Source organism: Neomonachus schauinslandi, chromosome 4, assembly GCF_002201575.2.
Source record: "Neomonachus schauinslandi chromosome 4, ASM220157v2, whole genome shotgun sequence".
NCBI classification, from domain to species: Eukaryota; Metazoa; Chordata; class Mammalia; order Carnivora; family Phocidae; genus Neomonachus; species Neomonachus schauinslandi.
In genome coordinates this window covers 154,744,619-154,762,805 of record NC_058406.1, presented here as the reverse complement: position 1 = coordinate 154,762,805, position 18,187 = coordinate 154,744,619, and the positions used below count along the sequence as shown (strand labels likewise).

The 18,187-nt window shown below is 31.6% G+C and overlaps 1 protein-coding gene across 37 annotated transcripts in view; it reads right to left on the bottom strand.

Moving 5' to 3' along the window:
• Positions 1-18,187, bottom strand: part of RIMS2 (regulating synaptic membrane exocytosis 2) — a 595,628-nt gene that overhangs the window by 229,854 nt on the left and 347,587 nt on the right. For all 37 annotated transcript variants that reach the window (XM_021688297.1, XM_044914274.1, XM_021688308.2 and 34 more), the window contains one exon: positions 404-472. In XM_021688297.1, coding sequence (XP_021543972.1) covers positions 404-472 — 69 coding nt within the window. The remainder of the gene's footprint in view (positions 1-403; positions 473-18,187) is intronic.

Below are 18,187 nucleotides of genomic sequence, written 5' to 3'. Positions count from 1 at the left end.
TTTCAAAAAGTGCAAATATTTGACATATTTGGGTATGTTGGTGACATCAAAAAGATTTTTTTTTTCACACTGTTATGCAGTATAAAGAAGTTTCAACTATACAATAACTTCAAATTTATGGTGAAATCCTTATTATTTAGTAGTTTAAAAATCGAAAACTTAGAAGTATTCACTTATCTGACATATTTCAGTAAGAATATTCAGTTTAATAATTGATACAAGAGATCCAGCAACTGGAATTATTCAAGAGGTTAAACTGCCATAAGGTTGTTTTTTTGGGGGGGGGGGTGGATAAAGAGGCAAGTTATTTCTTTCTCATTTTATTTATTATTTAATCTGTTTACTGGTAGATAATGATGAATAACCCTTCCTTATTACTATAAAATAATTCTGAAATTCTTACCTGATACTATACCAATTCCATCATCACAGTCATAGTCAGAGACTTCACTATCACTTATTCTTTTTGACCCTATGAAGCAAACAATAGCAATAATTAAAATTGCTGATTAATAAGGAAAAAGAAAACTCCTCATCAACCTGAAAAACAAATGAAAGAAATCTGAATGAAATACTTGAGAATAAAAAATATAGAGAGAAGGAAAGTCATTATAAGCGCATGCTTATTTTTACACATATTTCATAATGTGAAGATATTATTCTTAAAATAAGTTATTCTTAAAATGGATAAAATAAATTTCCTAAATGCCTTAAAGCTTGAAATAATATTAAATAATATATGTATGTGATTTGATGCTGATTGATAAAATCTATTGAACAAAAAGCTAAGTTAAAAATAGCTATGTTAAGTCAGTTTCAGATGTTTTAGACAAAGGTACTTAAGTCTATATAAATTTCAAAGCAAGACAATATGTTATTTCAAGAGCATTCATGTGCCTTTTTCTAATATGCATGACTAATAAATTAAATGTACCCAATTCTTCATTTTTCACACTCATGGAGAAGTATAATTTAAGACATCTTAAACCATCTACCTTTTAGTATTAGTTTAGCTGTTCCTCCATTGCTTTGAAAAGAAAATGAGAAATCATCCACAAACTTATTAATACATCTAAATTGTGTATTGATTACACACAATTGTTATATTTTCTAAGAAATTAGCCTATATTTAACAGAGCAGTAATAATTAACATAATTAAAGACCTCTATAACAAAATTTTAAAATGTTTATCATGCTATGGCAAAAATAGCACTGAATTGATGGTTACAGCAGATTGTCTTCACATTTAATTATGAAATATATCACATATATAAACATGTTATAATTTGTTTTTTAATATATTTTTTCTCCTACATGTGTCTCAAAAATAGGCACATCTTATACAATAGAATCCCTTATTACAGTATTTTTTCCTTCCTTACAATCAGAAAATGCTTAATGATAAATGAAAACAGTGTTGCTATTTCAAGAAATGACTTCTTTTGTCTGTCTACTTACACCATACATTATTCATTAAATAGACCAAATTCAGTTATCAGAAAATAAATGCTTTCCTGTAACGTATATAAAATACTGAGAGTTCACGTTTTACAAGGTGTCTAAAGTAGCAATAATTAAATGTTCTAGAAATGCCCTCCAATATTTCCAACTTCCTCTTAGAAATACTCTATACATTTTTTTCTCTTTTTGTTTGTTTTTACCCCTGCCCTCTTGGGAAGGGGAAGAGTCTGTTGCCAGGAACTCTTGTTTTCCTCCTTTTAATGGTTACATAAAAGACACTGATCTGTTTTGATCATGTGGTCCCACTGAATGGGTTCACTGCTATTTTCCTTCCAAAGCCTTTAAAAAATTTAAACTCAATCAAATCATAGACTCTTACAGCCCCAACTGATATGGAAACTACAATTACCACACAATATCCCAAAAGACTGAGCACGAAATGATTTACAGAATTAGTGTATACATTCTAAATGGATTTGGGGGAAAAAAGGATACCACAGATGAAGCTGTTGAAGAGAGACATAAGATTTGCTACTCATCTTGTAACATGATTTCACTTTGTAAATGCAAATGCTCAAGGACAGGGTAATGATAGTTTAATGTGCCAGATATACTAGGGCCTAAAGATTATATGCTTTTGGTATTGGTCAAGAATCAGATCTGCCTCTGGTGTAAAATAAGAATGACAACAGCAAAAAATGAAGTTCATTTTATCGGCCTTTGTGAGTGGTCTTGTGTGGGTTTGTGCATAGAGTTGGGGGTGGATGGGTATATGTGATCTGTAAATGCTGCTTCCTTCCAAATCTTATTATGTTCCTGATAGAAGTCGATCTATTTTGCTAGTAATTCTACAGAGATTTAATATATTGCAATTATGTTATCTCTACTTGGAACTTGTCATTTAACATCCTGATGAATTCAAGTACTTAATTTAATGTCATTGAATGCATCAATCTTCTCTTTTAAAAGTAGTGTTTTCGGTGTCTTGTTTAAGAAATTGTTCCTAAGCTTATGAATGCACAGATATTCTCATATTTTTTCCTGAAATTTAAAAAAAATTTTGTTTTTAACATTTACATCCTTTTCTATCTTGAAGTGAGTTTATGTACGGTTTGAGATATGGATGCAACTTTGCTTTTTCCATATGTATAACACATATTTTGGCATTATTTAATATTTCCACTTCCCCCAATGATCTGTGATGTCACCTCGGTCATAAATAAATGTATCCTATCTGCTAGGATCTATTTCTTTTTCCTTGTACTGGCCATTTATCCATAAACCAACAACTCACTGTCTTTGTTATTATATTGTTATATATCAAAAAGCAAATTCCCTCATATCTCAAATCTTTCCTCTTTGCTCTTCCTTTAGGTTCAGGTTATTAAATTGCACAAAACATCCTACTGGAATTTTGATATGAACTGTAATGAATCAATACATCAATTTAGGGAGCCTTGGCATGTAGTACAGCATTGTTTTACTAGCCAAGAGCTAGGCATTCTCCATTTAAATTTCTGTGAAATTTAACTTCGCTCATTAAAATTTCCCACATTTGTTGGATTTATCCTTTGTATCTTATCATTTCCACTACTATAAGAAATACTGTTAAAATTCTGATTACTAATCTAATTGCTCATATATGGAAATACTTTATTGTAAAATAATGTTAACCAACCACCTTGTTAAAGGCTCTCTCTTTTTACTTCTAATAAATTTTATACGGTTCAATTTGGATTTTTCTCCATAGACAATGTTTCTAATCCTAAAGTCTTTCTTCTTTCTTTTTCTTGTCTTTCTATGCTGATAATCACAATGCTGGAAAGAAGCAGTTAAATTTTACATTCCTTTTTAAATTCTGATTTTAAATAGAAATTTTCTAGTATTTTACCATTAAAAATGATATCTGCTGATGTTACATTTTATCAGATTGAGGAAGGTCTCTTAAATTCAGTGATATTTCATTAAGGATTTTTACATTTTTTTTTTTTACAAGTGATTCTGACGTGTTAAAAATTTCCTTTCTCTCACTAACCTTTTGATGTAGGATCAAGGCTATACTGGCATAATAAAAACTTGAGAATTAGTCCATTTTTATTCTCTGGTTAAATTTGTGTAGGACTGTAAAAAAAAAAAACCTGTTGTTTGAAATTTTGATGGAACTCATCTATAAAACTACCACGATCTGGTGTTTCCCTCATGGAAATATTTTAAATTACTAATTTCTATTTTCAGTAGACATTGAATGACTTATTGACTCAAGGTTTAGTAAGTTATATTTTTCACAGGAATTTGTTCACTTTGTTCGTTTTCAGTGTTTGCTACAATGTTCATAATTTTATCGTATTATGTATTTATTTTCTGATGTGTCTTTTATGTGTCCATTTGAATCCTGTACCTTCTTTTTATCCTGTCAATAAATTTCACAAGGTTTATTTTGCCATTCATTTCAAATGATTAACTTTTAGGATCCATAATCTTATCAACTAGAAATTTGTTTCTTACTTTATTAATTTCTACTCTTACAGTTATGATTTCTTTCTTTCTACTTTAAATTTATTTATTTTTCCTAAACTCTTAAATTAGATGAATATGTCAAAATTTTCAGCCTTCTAATCTTTACTAACATAAGCATTCCCCCTCTGAGTACTTTCCTGCATTACTCAAATATTTATAGGCAGTGTATTATTTAAAGTTCAGGTCTAGGTATTTTCTTCTTGGGTCTATAAGATATTTACTATACATCATTAAATCTAAGACACCATTGTCTGAATAATGCATAATAATTGCAGAGAGAATAAATATTGGAAGGAAATGTTCATTAGAGTAAAAATGTCTATTTTTAAAAATTTTGAAATATATGGGTATGATTTATTAATTTTTTTTAAAAATTGACAGAGTAACACTGGTGTTGAAGGAAACAGCCTATATTTGTCAAGTCTTCAAGTCTTTGAACTTTGTCAGAAAATGAATTATTAAATAATATATTAATAATCCTTACAAATGTTTCATGGATATAACAGGAATATAAATTCATTAACTATTAGATGCAGAGTTCTTTTTTTGACCATGAGATTAAACTTGTTAATTGTATGGTTTGATTCTTTTGTATCTCTCCTAAATTTTTGTTTGCTTGATCTATCAATGATTGAGAGAAAATTATAATGGAATTTTCTTCAACAGTGGTTAATTTGCTAATTTTTCTTTCTAGCTTACTATTTCTAGCTTACTCTAGTTATTGGTTTATGGAGTTATTTCATTTATACATGCAATTTTAAAATTATTTCAATAGATGTAGAAGAATCATTTGAAAATGCTTACCCCTATTCATGATAAAATACCTCAGTTAACTAGTCTGAAGAAAATTTCCTCAAATCAATAAAGGGCATCTACAAAAAACCTAGAGCTCACATCAGACTGACTTATGAAATATAGAATGTAGTCCCCCTAAAACAAAGAATAAGCTAAGGATGCCCACTCCAACCCTTTCTGTTCAACACTGCACTTGCATTACAGTAAAATACAGCAAGGAAAATAAATGAATGGCATACAGATTGGAAAGCAAGTAGTAACATGATCATGTAAATGAAAACTCCTAAGGAAGCTATAAAAAACTTATTAAGACTAATAATTTAGCAAGATTGCAGAATACATACATAGTCAACATACAAAAATGAACTATATTTTTTAAAGAATAGCAACGAACAACTAGAAATAAATTTCAAAGCCTCTATCACTTACAAGAACACATGAAAAATCTAGGAATACATTGTAACAAAAAATGTGCAAAACATGTACACCTCCAAACCACAAAACACTGCTGTATTAGTTTCCTAGGGCTTCTGTAAGAAAGGACCAACCACAGGCTGACTTAAAACAACAGAAATTTATTGTCTCACAGTTCTGGAGAGTAGAAGTCCAAAATCAGGGTGTCGGCAGTACCAGGCTCTCTCTGATGGCTCCAGGAAAGAATCCTTCCTTGTCTCTTCTAGCTTCTGGTGTTTGCTAGCAATCCTTAGTGTTCTTTTCACTTGTAGATACAGCCCTCCAGTCACATGGCTATCTGAATGTCTTCATATTGTTTACCCACTGTTCATGTCTTTCTGTATCCAAATTTCCACTTTATATAAGGACATCAGTCATATTGGATTAAGTCTATCTTAGTGACCTCAAAAATGAAAACTTGATTACTTCTGTATTAACTCTATATACAAATAAGGTCACATCCTTAGGTACTGGGGGTTAGGACATACGCTTTTGGTGGGACACAATTAAACTCATAACAACTGTTAACAATTTAAAGAAAATTTAAATAAATGGAGAGACTTTTCTACAAGGATGGAAGCCAGAAGTTATTAAAATAACATTGTCAGGATGCTGAGAGAAAATAAAAGTAATTCTAGAATTTTATATATAGCTAAACTTTTCATCAGGAATAAAGAAATAAAGACATATTCCGAAAAACACAGTGTGTTTCCAGATCGTCATTGAAAGTACTCCTAAAATATGTGTACTTCAAAAATAGAGAAATTCATCCCAGAAAAAAAAGGATAAAATGAAAAGAAAAAGGTTGGAAGCAAAGAAAGTGGTAAAAATTCAGGTAAATCTAAACAAACTCTGAATGAACAAAATGACATTATAATAAACTACTAATTAGGAGGGAGAGTAAAATTCTGGCAATAATATGTTAAATAGTAGGGGTGATGGTACAAATCAGATTTTACAATATTTATGTAGATTGGAAAAAAAGGTAGAGATGTTAATTAATGTTACTTTGTTAAGCGTGCAAGGTTGTGATTCCAATAGTAACCACTAAAAGAATAGAGATAAAAATTTAAAAATCAGGAGGTACACAATGATACTATGTTACTATTTATATTAGAAAAAAAGAGAGGAAAAATCCATACATATTTTTTTACATAAACATAGACTATCTGTGCAAACACATGGAAACTGGTAACAGCAGTTCATTCAAGTAAGGAGAACTAGATGTTTGAGAAACAGTGGGGGGGAGATTTTTTTTACTTTTAAATTTATACCATATGAATGTATTACTTAAAAATTTATAGCAACATTTTACATATGTTTCATTTGTAGATGAAGAGAGTGTATATTCTCTATTTGTTGGGAGAATGTTCTATTTATTCAAATTCATCAGTTCTGTAGGTCACATTCGTGAGATTGTTATGATAATTGGGGTTTTTCAATTTCTCTTTCTAATTCTTTCTGGTTTTTAAAATAGGTATGATATAACCAAGTCTGGGATTTTAGATGCTCCTCTGGCTCCTGCTAGATCTCTTTCTTCAGATTTCCCTATCCTGTGCCAAACACATCTGCAGATCCATGACAAAGGATCTACATACCTTCTTCTGCCTGCCACCCACAAAATTACAGTATGAGGGGATGTTTTGCATGCATCTTTCCTTCCCAACCCGTCCTTATGACCTATAGTGACTTCAAGACCCCTAGTGAATGAAGGGGCAAAAGCCCTTCAAATTTTTTCACTAGGTCCTCTCTGTTGCCTCTGGCACATGACTCTTTTCAGATTCTTTGACCATTCTCTTTCTTACAAACCTTCTTACAAAGAACTCCCAGCTTCTGCAATTTTGTAGTTTAAACTTTGTAATAAATATTTTATTTCATATCTCTAATAGTTCTTCAGCTTCCTGACCGACCCTTAACTTTATCTGTCCTTAATCCATCTAAAGTTTATGTACATGTTGCCGGATAGGGATCTAATTTCATCTATGTTCTTTTTTTATGGATAGTACTTTTCCAGCTCAATCTATTAAATCACTTACTTTTCCTCTCTGGATTTGACATGTCACCTCAGATCCTTATAAAAGACTGTCTCATGTTAAAAGAGTCTGCTTCTGGGCTCTCAATCTTATTCCACTGATTGATTTATTCTCATGCCAGTTGTACACTGTGTCAAACTACAGTAAATGTTGAATCCTAAGAAAGTTTCTCCTCCCTGCTCTCGTAAGACTCCTAGCTATCTTTGGCCCTTTAGTCCTCTATATAATTAGAATCTATTCATCAGTTTCCATGAAGATATCTGATAGGATTAGAACTGAATTAAATATATATGTCAAATAGGGGAAATTAACGATAATGTCTTCTTATCAATGATTATGGGAATATATCCATTTTGTTAGCTATTCTTTAATGTTTCTTTTTTTTTCCTATATGCTCAATTTCACTGTCGTGATTACAAAATGAGATATACTTTTCACCCAGCAGGTGGTCAAAATACCCAAAGGGTACACCCCGTTCCTGTGGTTGGCTGTGTGGAAGTGGGTGCTCGCAGCCCCCGGGGGGGAGGGCACGTGAGTGCACGCACTCTGGAGGGGCATTTGGCTCCAGCGGATACTTTACGAATGTGCACACTTTTGAGGACCCCCCCCCCCCAGCTAGGAATTTACCATCTTTAATGTTTCTTAATAAAACTTTAAATTTTTTTCCTGTAGTTCTTTTATATAACTTTTGTTAGGTTTATTCCTAGGTATCTGATAATCTGTTACTATTGTAAAGTATGTCTGTTTGTACTGGTGTATAGAAATGCAAATGACCTTTGTATGTTATTCTTACATCCAGACATCTTGGTAAACCATAATTTGTCTGTATATTCTTTTCAGAGTTTGAGGAAAACAATTACATCATCTATAAATAATGATAGTTTTATTTCTTCCTTTCAATCCTTATTATTTATAAATTCTTCCTGTCTTATTGCACTAGAATCTCCATTACAATCACATTTTTGTTCATATTTTTTTATGAATAATTCTATCATTGGCCATTTGAGTTTATATTTCCTGTAAGTTTTTAGTAGACATTCTATCAGATTGAAGAAGTTTCTAATTCATGATTTGAATTTCTGTTGAATTCTATAAAATTTTTAATTCATTATGAAGAAATGAACATATTTTTTCTCCTTTTATCTGTAAATGTCTAAGAACATTTATAGAATTTTATAAAACTATTGGATTTGATTTGCTGTTTTATGTAGCTTTTTCTGTCATTTATATTTAAGAGTGAAATTGGACTATGAATTTCCTTTTTTAAAATGGATTTGTAGATTTTTGGTATAAAAGTTATGTTTTCCTCATAAATGAGCTTGGAAATATTCTTATTTTATATATATTATTCAAGAGTTTTATTAAGTTGAAATAATATGTTAAGATTAAATATGAACTACTTGAAAAGAATGTCTGAGTCTAGTGTTTTCTCTGTAAATCAAAGATTTATTTCAACTTTTAACATATTAATATTTGTAGTTACAGGAATTCAGTTATTTTTTTCTGTTATTTTTCCATTTAATTCATTAGTTTGAATTTCTTAAAATTGTTCATTTTTTTAAAAAAGATTTTATTTTTTGACAGACAGAGAGACAGCGAGAGAGGGAACACAAGCAGGGGGAGTGGGAGAGGAAGAAGCAGGCTTCCCAGGACCCTGGGATCATGACCTGAGCCGAAGGCAGATGCTTAACGACTGAGCCATCCAGGTACCCCTTAAAATTGTTTATGATTGGAATCAGACTGGCATTCTTTTGTCTCCTTCCACTCAGTATAATTATTCTGAGATTTATCCATGTTGTCAATGTATATCAATAGTTCATTCTTTTTTTGCTAAATAATATTCTCTTTTATGGCTGTACCACAGTTTGTTTATCTATTACCCAGTTGAAGGGCATTGGATTATCTGATTATTACAAATCAAGTTACAATGAACATTCATATGTAAGTTGTTGTATGGGCATATATTTACACTTCTCTTTGGTAAAGACTTAGTGGTGAGATGACTGAATTATATGGCAGGGGTATATCTAACTTTTTAGGAAAAACTTCCAAAGTGTTTTCCAAAGAGGCTATCACATTTTACATTCCCACTAAAAGTATATGAAAATTTCAGTAAATTCCCGTCCTCACCAATACTTTGTTTCATAGTTTTTTTTTCATTTTAACCATCTTAATAGGGTCTAATGGCATCTCATTTACATTTACCTAAAGACTAATGTTGAATATCTTTTCATGTGTCTATTTTTTTTTAAAAGATTTTATTTATTTATTTGACAGAGAGAGACACAGCGAGAGAGGGAACACAAGCAGGGGGAGCAGCAGGGAGAAGGAGAAGCAGGCTTCCTGCTGAGCAGGGAGCCCAATGCGGGGCTCGAACCCAGGACCCTGGGATCATGACCTGAGCCAAAGGCAGACGCTTAATGACTGAGCCACTCAGGCGCCCCTTCATATGTCTATTTTTAATCTCTAAATATTTTTAATGGTCTTTCAAATCTTATGTCCATTTTTTATTGTTATGTTCTCTTATTCATAAGTTTTACCATACACAACTAATGAATCATTGAACACTACATCAAAAACTAATGATGTACTCTATGGTGGCTAACTGAACATAATTTAAAAAAGAAAATAATTATATATTTCATCTCTGCAAAAAAAACCCAGTTATCTCTATATTTTGTACACAAGTCTTTTATTACATATGTGATTTGCAAATATTTCTTCTGAACTGTGGCTTGGTTTTTCATTATCTTAACAGTGTCCTTTAAAGAAAAAAAAGATTTTATTTTGAGAGGGTCCAATTTAATCAATGCACATGACTTTCATGCCCCAAGAAATTTTTGCCTAACCAAAGGCGATAAAGTTTTCTCCTAGGAGTTTTATAATTTTAGGGTTTACATTGATCGATTTTGAGTTAACTTTTGCATATGGTATAAATAGAAGTCTCTTTTTTTGTTGTTGTTGTTAAAAGGACTATCTTTAGGGCGCCTGGGTGGCTCAGTTGGTTAAGTGATTGCCTTCGGCTCAGGTCATGATCCTGGAGTCCTGGGATCGAGTCGCACATCGGGCTCCCTGCTCAGCAGGGAGTCTGCTTCTCCCTCTGACCCTCCCCCCTCTCATGCTCTATCTCATTCTCTCTCTCAAATAAATAAATAAAATCTTTAAAAATCTTTACACCACTGAATTGTCTTTTCAGCTTTGTTGAAAATCAGTTATCCATATATGTGTCGGTTTATATCTGCATTCTATATACTGTTCTTTTAAAGCATTTTCCTGTTTTTTAAAAGATCTATTTATTTATTTTAGAGAGAGAGAGAATGAATAGGAGGGGCAGAGGGGGAGGGAAAGAGAATCTCAAGCAGACTCCACCCTGAGCACAGAGCCTAACACTGGGCTGGATCTCAAGACCCTGAGATCATGACCTGAGCTGAAACCAAGAGTCAGATACTTAACTGACTGCACGACCCAGGCACCCCTTCGTTTGTCTATTTTTATCACAATGTCTCATTTATTACAGCTTTATAGTAAGTTCTGAAATCAACTATTGTTAAGGCTTCCAACTTTGATCTTTCATCAAAGTTGTTTTTAGCAATTCTGGGTACTAAATATTTTCAGTTAAGTTCTAGAGTCAGTTTGTCAATTTACACAAAAATGCCTGTTGAGATTTTTTTAACTGAATTGAGTCTGTAGATCAAGTTGGGGAAAATTAACATGATATCGGTTCTTCTGACCCACGAATGCAGTATTTCTCTTCATTAATTTGTCTTTTAAAATTCATTTTTACAGTGTTCTATAATTTTTAGTTTAGAGATCCTTTACATTTGTCAAATTTACTCCTAAATATTTCATATTTTTGACATATTTAAAAGGCATTGTATACTAAATTTCAATTTTCAATTGTTCATTGCAGGTACATATAAATACAATTGTATCCAACAAGCTCATAAACTCACTTAATTATAATAGCTTTTGTGTAGATTCCATCTGACTTTCTATATAGATGAAGATGTTGTATTCAAATACAGACCATACTACTTCTTCTTTTTCAATTTGGGTGCATTTTCTTTCTTTTTCTTTCCTTATGTACCAGCTAGAACCACCAGTACAATTCTGAATAGAAGTAGGGAGAATAGACAACCTTTTCTTTGTCTGATCTTAGGAAGAAAGATTTCAGTCTTTTATCACTAAGTATGATTCAGCTGTAGATTTTGATAAATGCCTTTTACCTATTTTTTGAGAAAGCTCCTTTCTATTCTACTTTGCTTAGAGTTTCTTCTTCTTTTCTTTTTTTTTTTTTAACAGAAACGGATGTTTGATTTTCTCAAATGCTTTTTCTGAATCTCTTGAGATAATGATTTTGGGTTTTTTAAATATGATGAATAACATTAATTTTCATATGTTAAACATTGCATTCTGAGATGAACACCACTTGGTCATGCTACATTATCCTTTTTATGTATTGTGGTATTCAATTTGCTAAATTTTTCTTTTGCTAAATCTTCTAAAATTAAATTTGCTAAACTTGCCATAATTTCTATAAGGTCTGTAGATTTCATTCTTTTAGTATTTTGGTCAGGTATTGGTATCATGGTAATGTTTCTCTCATAAAATGAGTTGGGGAGTTTTCCCAAACATACATTTTTCTGGAAGAGCTTTTGTAGAACTGGTATTATATTGTCCTTAAATGTTTGGTACACCTCATTGGTTAAGTCATCTGGTCCTCGACCTTTCTTTGTGGGAGAGTTTTTAACCATAGATACAGGGCTATTCAAGTTATTTCTTTTTGAGCGAGCACTGAGTTTCTGTCTTTCAAAGAAATTTTCTATTTTTCTAAGCTGTCAAATGTATTGACATATTGTTATTCATAACTTTTCTTTATTATCCCTTTAATGTTTGTAGATCTGTAGCAACATTAGCTATTTTCTCATATTGGTAATTTCTGTCTTTTTTTGCTCATCATTCTGCCTAAAAGTTGAACAATTTTATTGATCTCATAGAGTCAACCTTTGGTTTCATTAACTTTTTTTATTGCTTTTTGGTTTTTATTTCATTGATATCTGTTTTTACTATTCCCTTTCTTCTATATAACTTGAGTTTAATTTGTTCTCTTTTTATATTTTATTAAGGTGAAAAGAGGTCATTGATTTGAGAATTTTGTTTTTGTAATATAAATATCTGGTGCTATAAATTTCCCATCTCTCTTCTGCTGTAGTTGCACCCCATGAATTTGGTATGTTGTGTTTTCATTTCATTCAGTTCAAAATACATTTTATTTTCCCTTTGAGTTCTCCTTTGACTCATGGTTATTTAGAAGTGTGTTAGTTTCTAAATACTTGAAGATTATCTGGAGATATTTCTATTACTGATTTCTAATTTAATTCTATTATGGTGAGATAATATGCTTTGTATGATTTGAATACTTTTAAATTTATTGAGACATTTTTTGGCCAGAATATTATCTATCTTAGTAGGTTCTCTGAATGCACTTGAAAAGAATGTGTATTCTGATGTTGTTATGTGGAATGTTCTATAAACATTAATTAGGTTAAGTTCGTTGAAATTATTGATCCTCTCCAGGATTACTGTTTCTGTCTACTTATTCTATGAATTACTAGGAAAAGAGCATTAAAATCTGACTATAACTGAGGTTTTATCTATTTCTTCTGTAGTTTCTTCACTGTATTTTAAAAATTGAGGTATAATTTATATAATATAAATTCAATTGGCTTTAGGTATACTATCCAGTAATTTTTAGTAAATTTTAAGAGTTGTATAATCATCACCACAATCTACATTTAGAGCATTTCCATCATACCCCCAAAATTGCTCATACTCATTCTCACTCATTCCCCATTTCTACCCCCAGCCAGACAACTACTAATCTAATCTCTGCTCTATAGATTTGCCTTTTCTGTACATGTTATATGATTGGAATCATAAAACATGTGGCCTTTCCTATCTGGCACCTTTTATTTAGCATAATATTTTTTATGTTAAACCATGTGGTGGTATGTATTAATACTTTGTTATGTATAGCAATCCACTGTATGGATACCACATTTTATTTATCCATTCACTAACTGATGGATATTTGAATTATTTCCACTTTTTGGCCATTATGAATAATGCTGGTGTAAACATTCATGTACAACTCTTTGAGTGGACATTCATTTTCATTTCACTTGGGTGTACATCTAAGAGTGAGTTGCTGTGTCATATGGTAAATTTATTTTAACTTTTTAACAAACCACCAAACTGTTTTCCAAAGGGCTACACTATTTCACATTTTCATCAGCAAATATATGAGGATTCCATTTTCTCAAAATCCTTGCCAAAATTGTTAGTCTTTTTTTATTGCACTCATTTTAGTAAATGTAAAGTGATATCTCATTGTTATAATTTGCATTTCACTAATAACTAATGATACTGGGAGTATTTTCATGTGCTTATTTACTATCCATATATCTTCAGTGAAATGACTATTCAAATATTTTGCCTTTTGATTGCATTATTTGTCTCCTCATTATTGACTTTTAAGATTTCTTGAGCATTCTGGATGCAAGTCCTTTTTAAAATATGTGCTTTGCAAATATTTTGTCCAAGTCTGTGGCTTATCTTTTACCTTCTTAATGGTGTCTTTGAATCACATTTTACATTTTATGAAGTCCAATTTATCACTTCATTCTTTTATTGATAATGCTTTTCCTTTTGTCTTGAAGAAATCTCTGCCTAACCCAAGGTAATGACAATTTTCTCCTGTATTTTCTTCTAAGAGTTTTGTAGTTTTAGTTCTTACAGTTAAGTTTATGATCCATTTTAAGTCAGGTTTTGTGGATGGTGTGAGATAGAGTCTAAGTTAATCTTTTTGCATGTGGATATTCAAGTGTTCAAATATTAATAGTTAAGAAACAATTTTCCCCATGAATTACCATGGCACCTGTGTTGTAAATCAACTGACCATAAATATAAGGGTTTATTTTTGAATTCTGACTTAGATTCCATTATGCCAGTACCCCAATGTTGTGATTACCATAGTGTTGTAGTAAGTTTAAAATCAGGAAGTTTTCCAAATTTGTTTCTTTTTGGCCATCCTGGATCTTGTGCATTTCCATATAAGTTTTAAGGTCAGTTTATTAATTACAGCAAAAATATTGCTTAGATTTTGTTAGGGATTGTACTGAATCTATAGACAAATCTGGGGGAGAACTGCCATCCTAATAATATTGAGTCTTCCAATCCATTAATTTGGAATATCTCTTCATTTACTTAGATGTTCCTTTAATTTTCTTGAGCAATATTTTCTGATTTATTTAGTATTCAAGTTTGTACTTATTTTATGAAATTTATTCATAAGTATTTAAAAAATTTTGATACTATGGGTATGAAAATATTTCTTAATTTCCTTTTTCGAAATGTTAGTAGCTAATATATAAAATATAATTGATTTTGTATATTGTTCATATATATATATGTTCACCTTGAGACCTTGCTGACATTGTTTATTAGTCCTAATAGTTTTTTTTTTTTAAAGATTTTATTTATTTGACAGAGAGAGACACAGCGAGAGAGGGAACACAAGCAGGGGGAGTGGGAGAGGGAGAAGCAGGCTTTCCGCGGAGCAGGGAGCCCGATGTGGGGCTCGATCCCAGGACCCTGGGACCATGACCTGAGCCGAAGGCAGACGCTTAACGACTGAGCCACCCAGGCGCCCCAGTCCTAATAGTTTTTTGTTGAGTCTTTAGAATTTTCTACATGTAGAAGAATCATGTCTGTGAATAAAGATAGTTTTACTTCTTTCTTTCCATTCTGAATGACTTTTATTTATTTTCCTTGACTGACTGCCCTAGCTAGAATCCCCAGTGCACCATTGAATAAAAATAGTAAGAGCAAATATACTTGCCTAGTCCGCAGTTAAGGAGAAAGCATTCAGTCTTCTATAATTAAAAATGATGTCAGCAGTAGGTTTTTTAAAGTCCTCTTTATCAGGTTGAGGAAGTTCCCTTCTATTCCTACTTTGTTGATAGTTTTTGTTGTGAAGTGGTGTTGGCTATTGTCATAGCCTTTTCTCCATTACATGATCATGTGATTTTATCTTTTTATCTATTACTATGTTGAATTACATTTAATTGTTTTTAATTAGTAAACAAATATTGCATTAGGGATAAATCCCTTTTAGTTAATAATCATCTTTACATTGTTAAATTTGATTTACTAATATTTTGTTCAGGATTTCTGTGTTTACATTCATGAGATATTGGTCTGCGGTTCTGTTGTTATAATGTTTGTCTCCCTTTGGTATTGGAATAATACTGGCCTCATAGAATGAATTGGAGAGTATTTCCTTCTCTTTTTTTCCCTCAAAGAATGTAAGAAAGACTGGTATTTCCTTTTACATATTTGATAGAATTCATCAGTGAAGCCACTAAGCCTAGGCTTTTCTTTTTAGTAATTCAGCTTCTTTACATCATTATAGGTTTATTCAGGTTTCTTATTTTTTCTGGATCAGTTTCTGTAATTTGTGTGTTCTAGAAATTTGTCCACTTCTTCTGTGTTGTTTAATTTCATGGCATAAAGGTGTTCATTATATTCCCAAGTGATTCCCCAAAATATTCCCAAAGTAATCCTTTTAACTTGTTCAATTGGTAGTGATTTCCAATGCATTACTGGTTTTAGTAATATGTGTCTTTTCTCTTGGTCAAACTAGTTGTTTGTTAATTTTGTTGAGCTTTTCAAAGCACCATAGTTGGATCTTGTTTTTTTTCTTTTATAAAATCCAGTCTAACAATCTCTCTTTAAATTTTTACCCATATAATTTTTTTTAAAGATTTTATTAATTTATTCATGAGAGACAGAGAGAGAGAGGCAGAGGGAGAAGCAGGCTCCCAAGGATCAGGGAGCCTGATGTGGGACTCGATCCCAGGACCCTGGGATCATGACCTGAGCCGAAGGCAGACGCTCAACCATCTGAGCCACCTAGGTGCCCCTTACCCATATAATTTGAAGCTCTATTATTACGTGCTTAAATGTTTAGGATTGATATGTCCTCTTGATCAATTTACCTTTTTATTATTACAAAATAACCTCCATCTTTGGTAATACTCTTTGCTCTAAAGTCTTATTTGTCTAATATTAATATGGGTACTTCATATTTAAATTAGTGTTAGTAGGGTATAATTCCATCCTTTTAAGCTAAAACTCTTTGTGTTTTTATATTTAAAGTGGGTTTCTTATAGGCAATATTTAGCTGGCTTTGCCTTTTTAAAAATCCAATTTGACAATCTCTGCCTTTTAATTGCAGTATTTTGACTATTTACATTTAATGTGATTGATTTGGTTAGTTTACATCTATCAACTTGCTGTTTATTTTCTACTTGTCCCATTTGTTCTTTGTTCCATTTTCCCCACTTTCTGTATTCTTTTGGATGAAATGGATACTTTCATGGTTCTATTTTATCTTTTCTGTTTGTGGTTTATTATAACCCTTTGTTTTGTGGTTTTTGGGCTTAGAGCATATATATTTATCTGATTATAATCTACTTTCAAGTGATATCATACTTATTCTCATATAGTACAGTATAAAAACATAATCAGGGCGCCTGGGTGGCTCTGCCGTTAAGCATATGCCTTCGCCTGAGGTCATGATCTCGGGGTCCTGGGATCGAGCCCCACATTGGGCTCCCTGCTCAGCTGGAAGTCTGCTTCTCCCTCTCCCACTTTCCCTGCTTGTGTTCCCTCTCTCTCGCTGTGTCTCTCTCTGTTAAATAAATAAATAAAATCTTTAAGAAAAAATTATAATCCTACATTTCTATTTTCCTCTCCTAACCTTCCTGTTGCTATTGTCATATATTTTACTTTTACGTATGTTGCAAACCTTATACTACATTGCTATGTGTTTTAACAGTCAATTATATTTAAAGGTATTTAAACAAGAATAAACCTTATATATTTACCCCTCTGGTTATCATTTCTTGTGTTCCTTATTCCTTTATATACATCTATATTCTATATTTCCACCTGGTATCATTATTCTTCTGCCTGAGGGACTTCCTTTAATATTTGTTGTAGTGCATATCTTCTGGTGATGAGTTCTTTTAGCAGTTGTATATTTGAAAAAAGTCATTATTTCACCTTCATTTTTAAAAGAAATACGAATGGGTCTGGACTGATATCTTTTTCTCTGAGTAAGTACTTCACGGTTTCCAATGAAAAATCTGCAGTCTATTTTATTTCTCAGTTATGTATTGAGACTTGTTTCCTCCAGATGCTTTATACTTTTTTATTTATTATTGGTTTTTTAAAAATTAAATTATGAGGTATCTTCATATATTCTTATTCATATTTCTTGTATTTAGAGTTGATTGAGCTTCCTGGATATGTGGGTTTGTAGTTTTCATCAAATTTGGACAATTTTCAGCCATTATGTCTTCAAATATTTGCCTCTCCTCTCCTGCATGACTTAAATTACTTGTGTATTAGGCAGCTTCAAGTTGTCCATTGCTCACAGATACTTTGTTATTTTTTTTTAATTCTCTTTTTTTACTTGTGCTTCATTCTGGGTAGTCTTTACTGCTGTCTCTCTAAGTTCACAAATTTTTCTCTACAATGTTTATTGTTGTTAATCCCATTCAGTATATTTTTATTTTAGATAGTGTAGTTTTCATTTACAGATGTTTCATTTGGATCCATTTATATCTCTTGTGTCTTAACATTTTGAACATAAGTAGCTTAAACTGTTTAATATCTTTGTCTACTAATTATAACATCTGTACCAGTTCTTGTTTAGTTTTGATTGATTTAAATCTTTTTTATGGGTCTTTTTTTTTCTCTTTTGTATGGCTGGTAATTTTTTATTAGAGGCCAGCTATTGTGAATTTTCCCTTGTTATGTGTTAGATATTTCTTTTTTTTTAAATGCTTTTTTTTTTTAA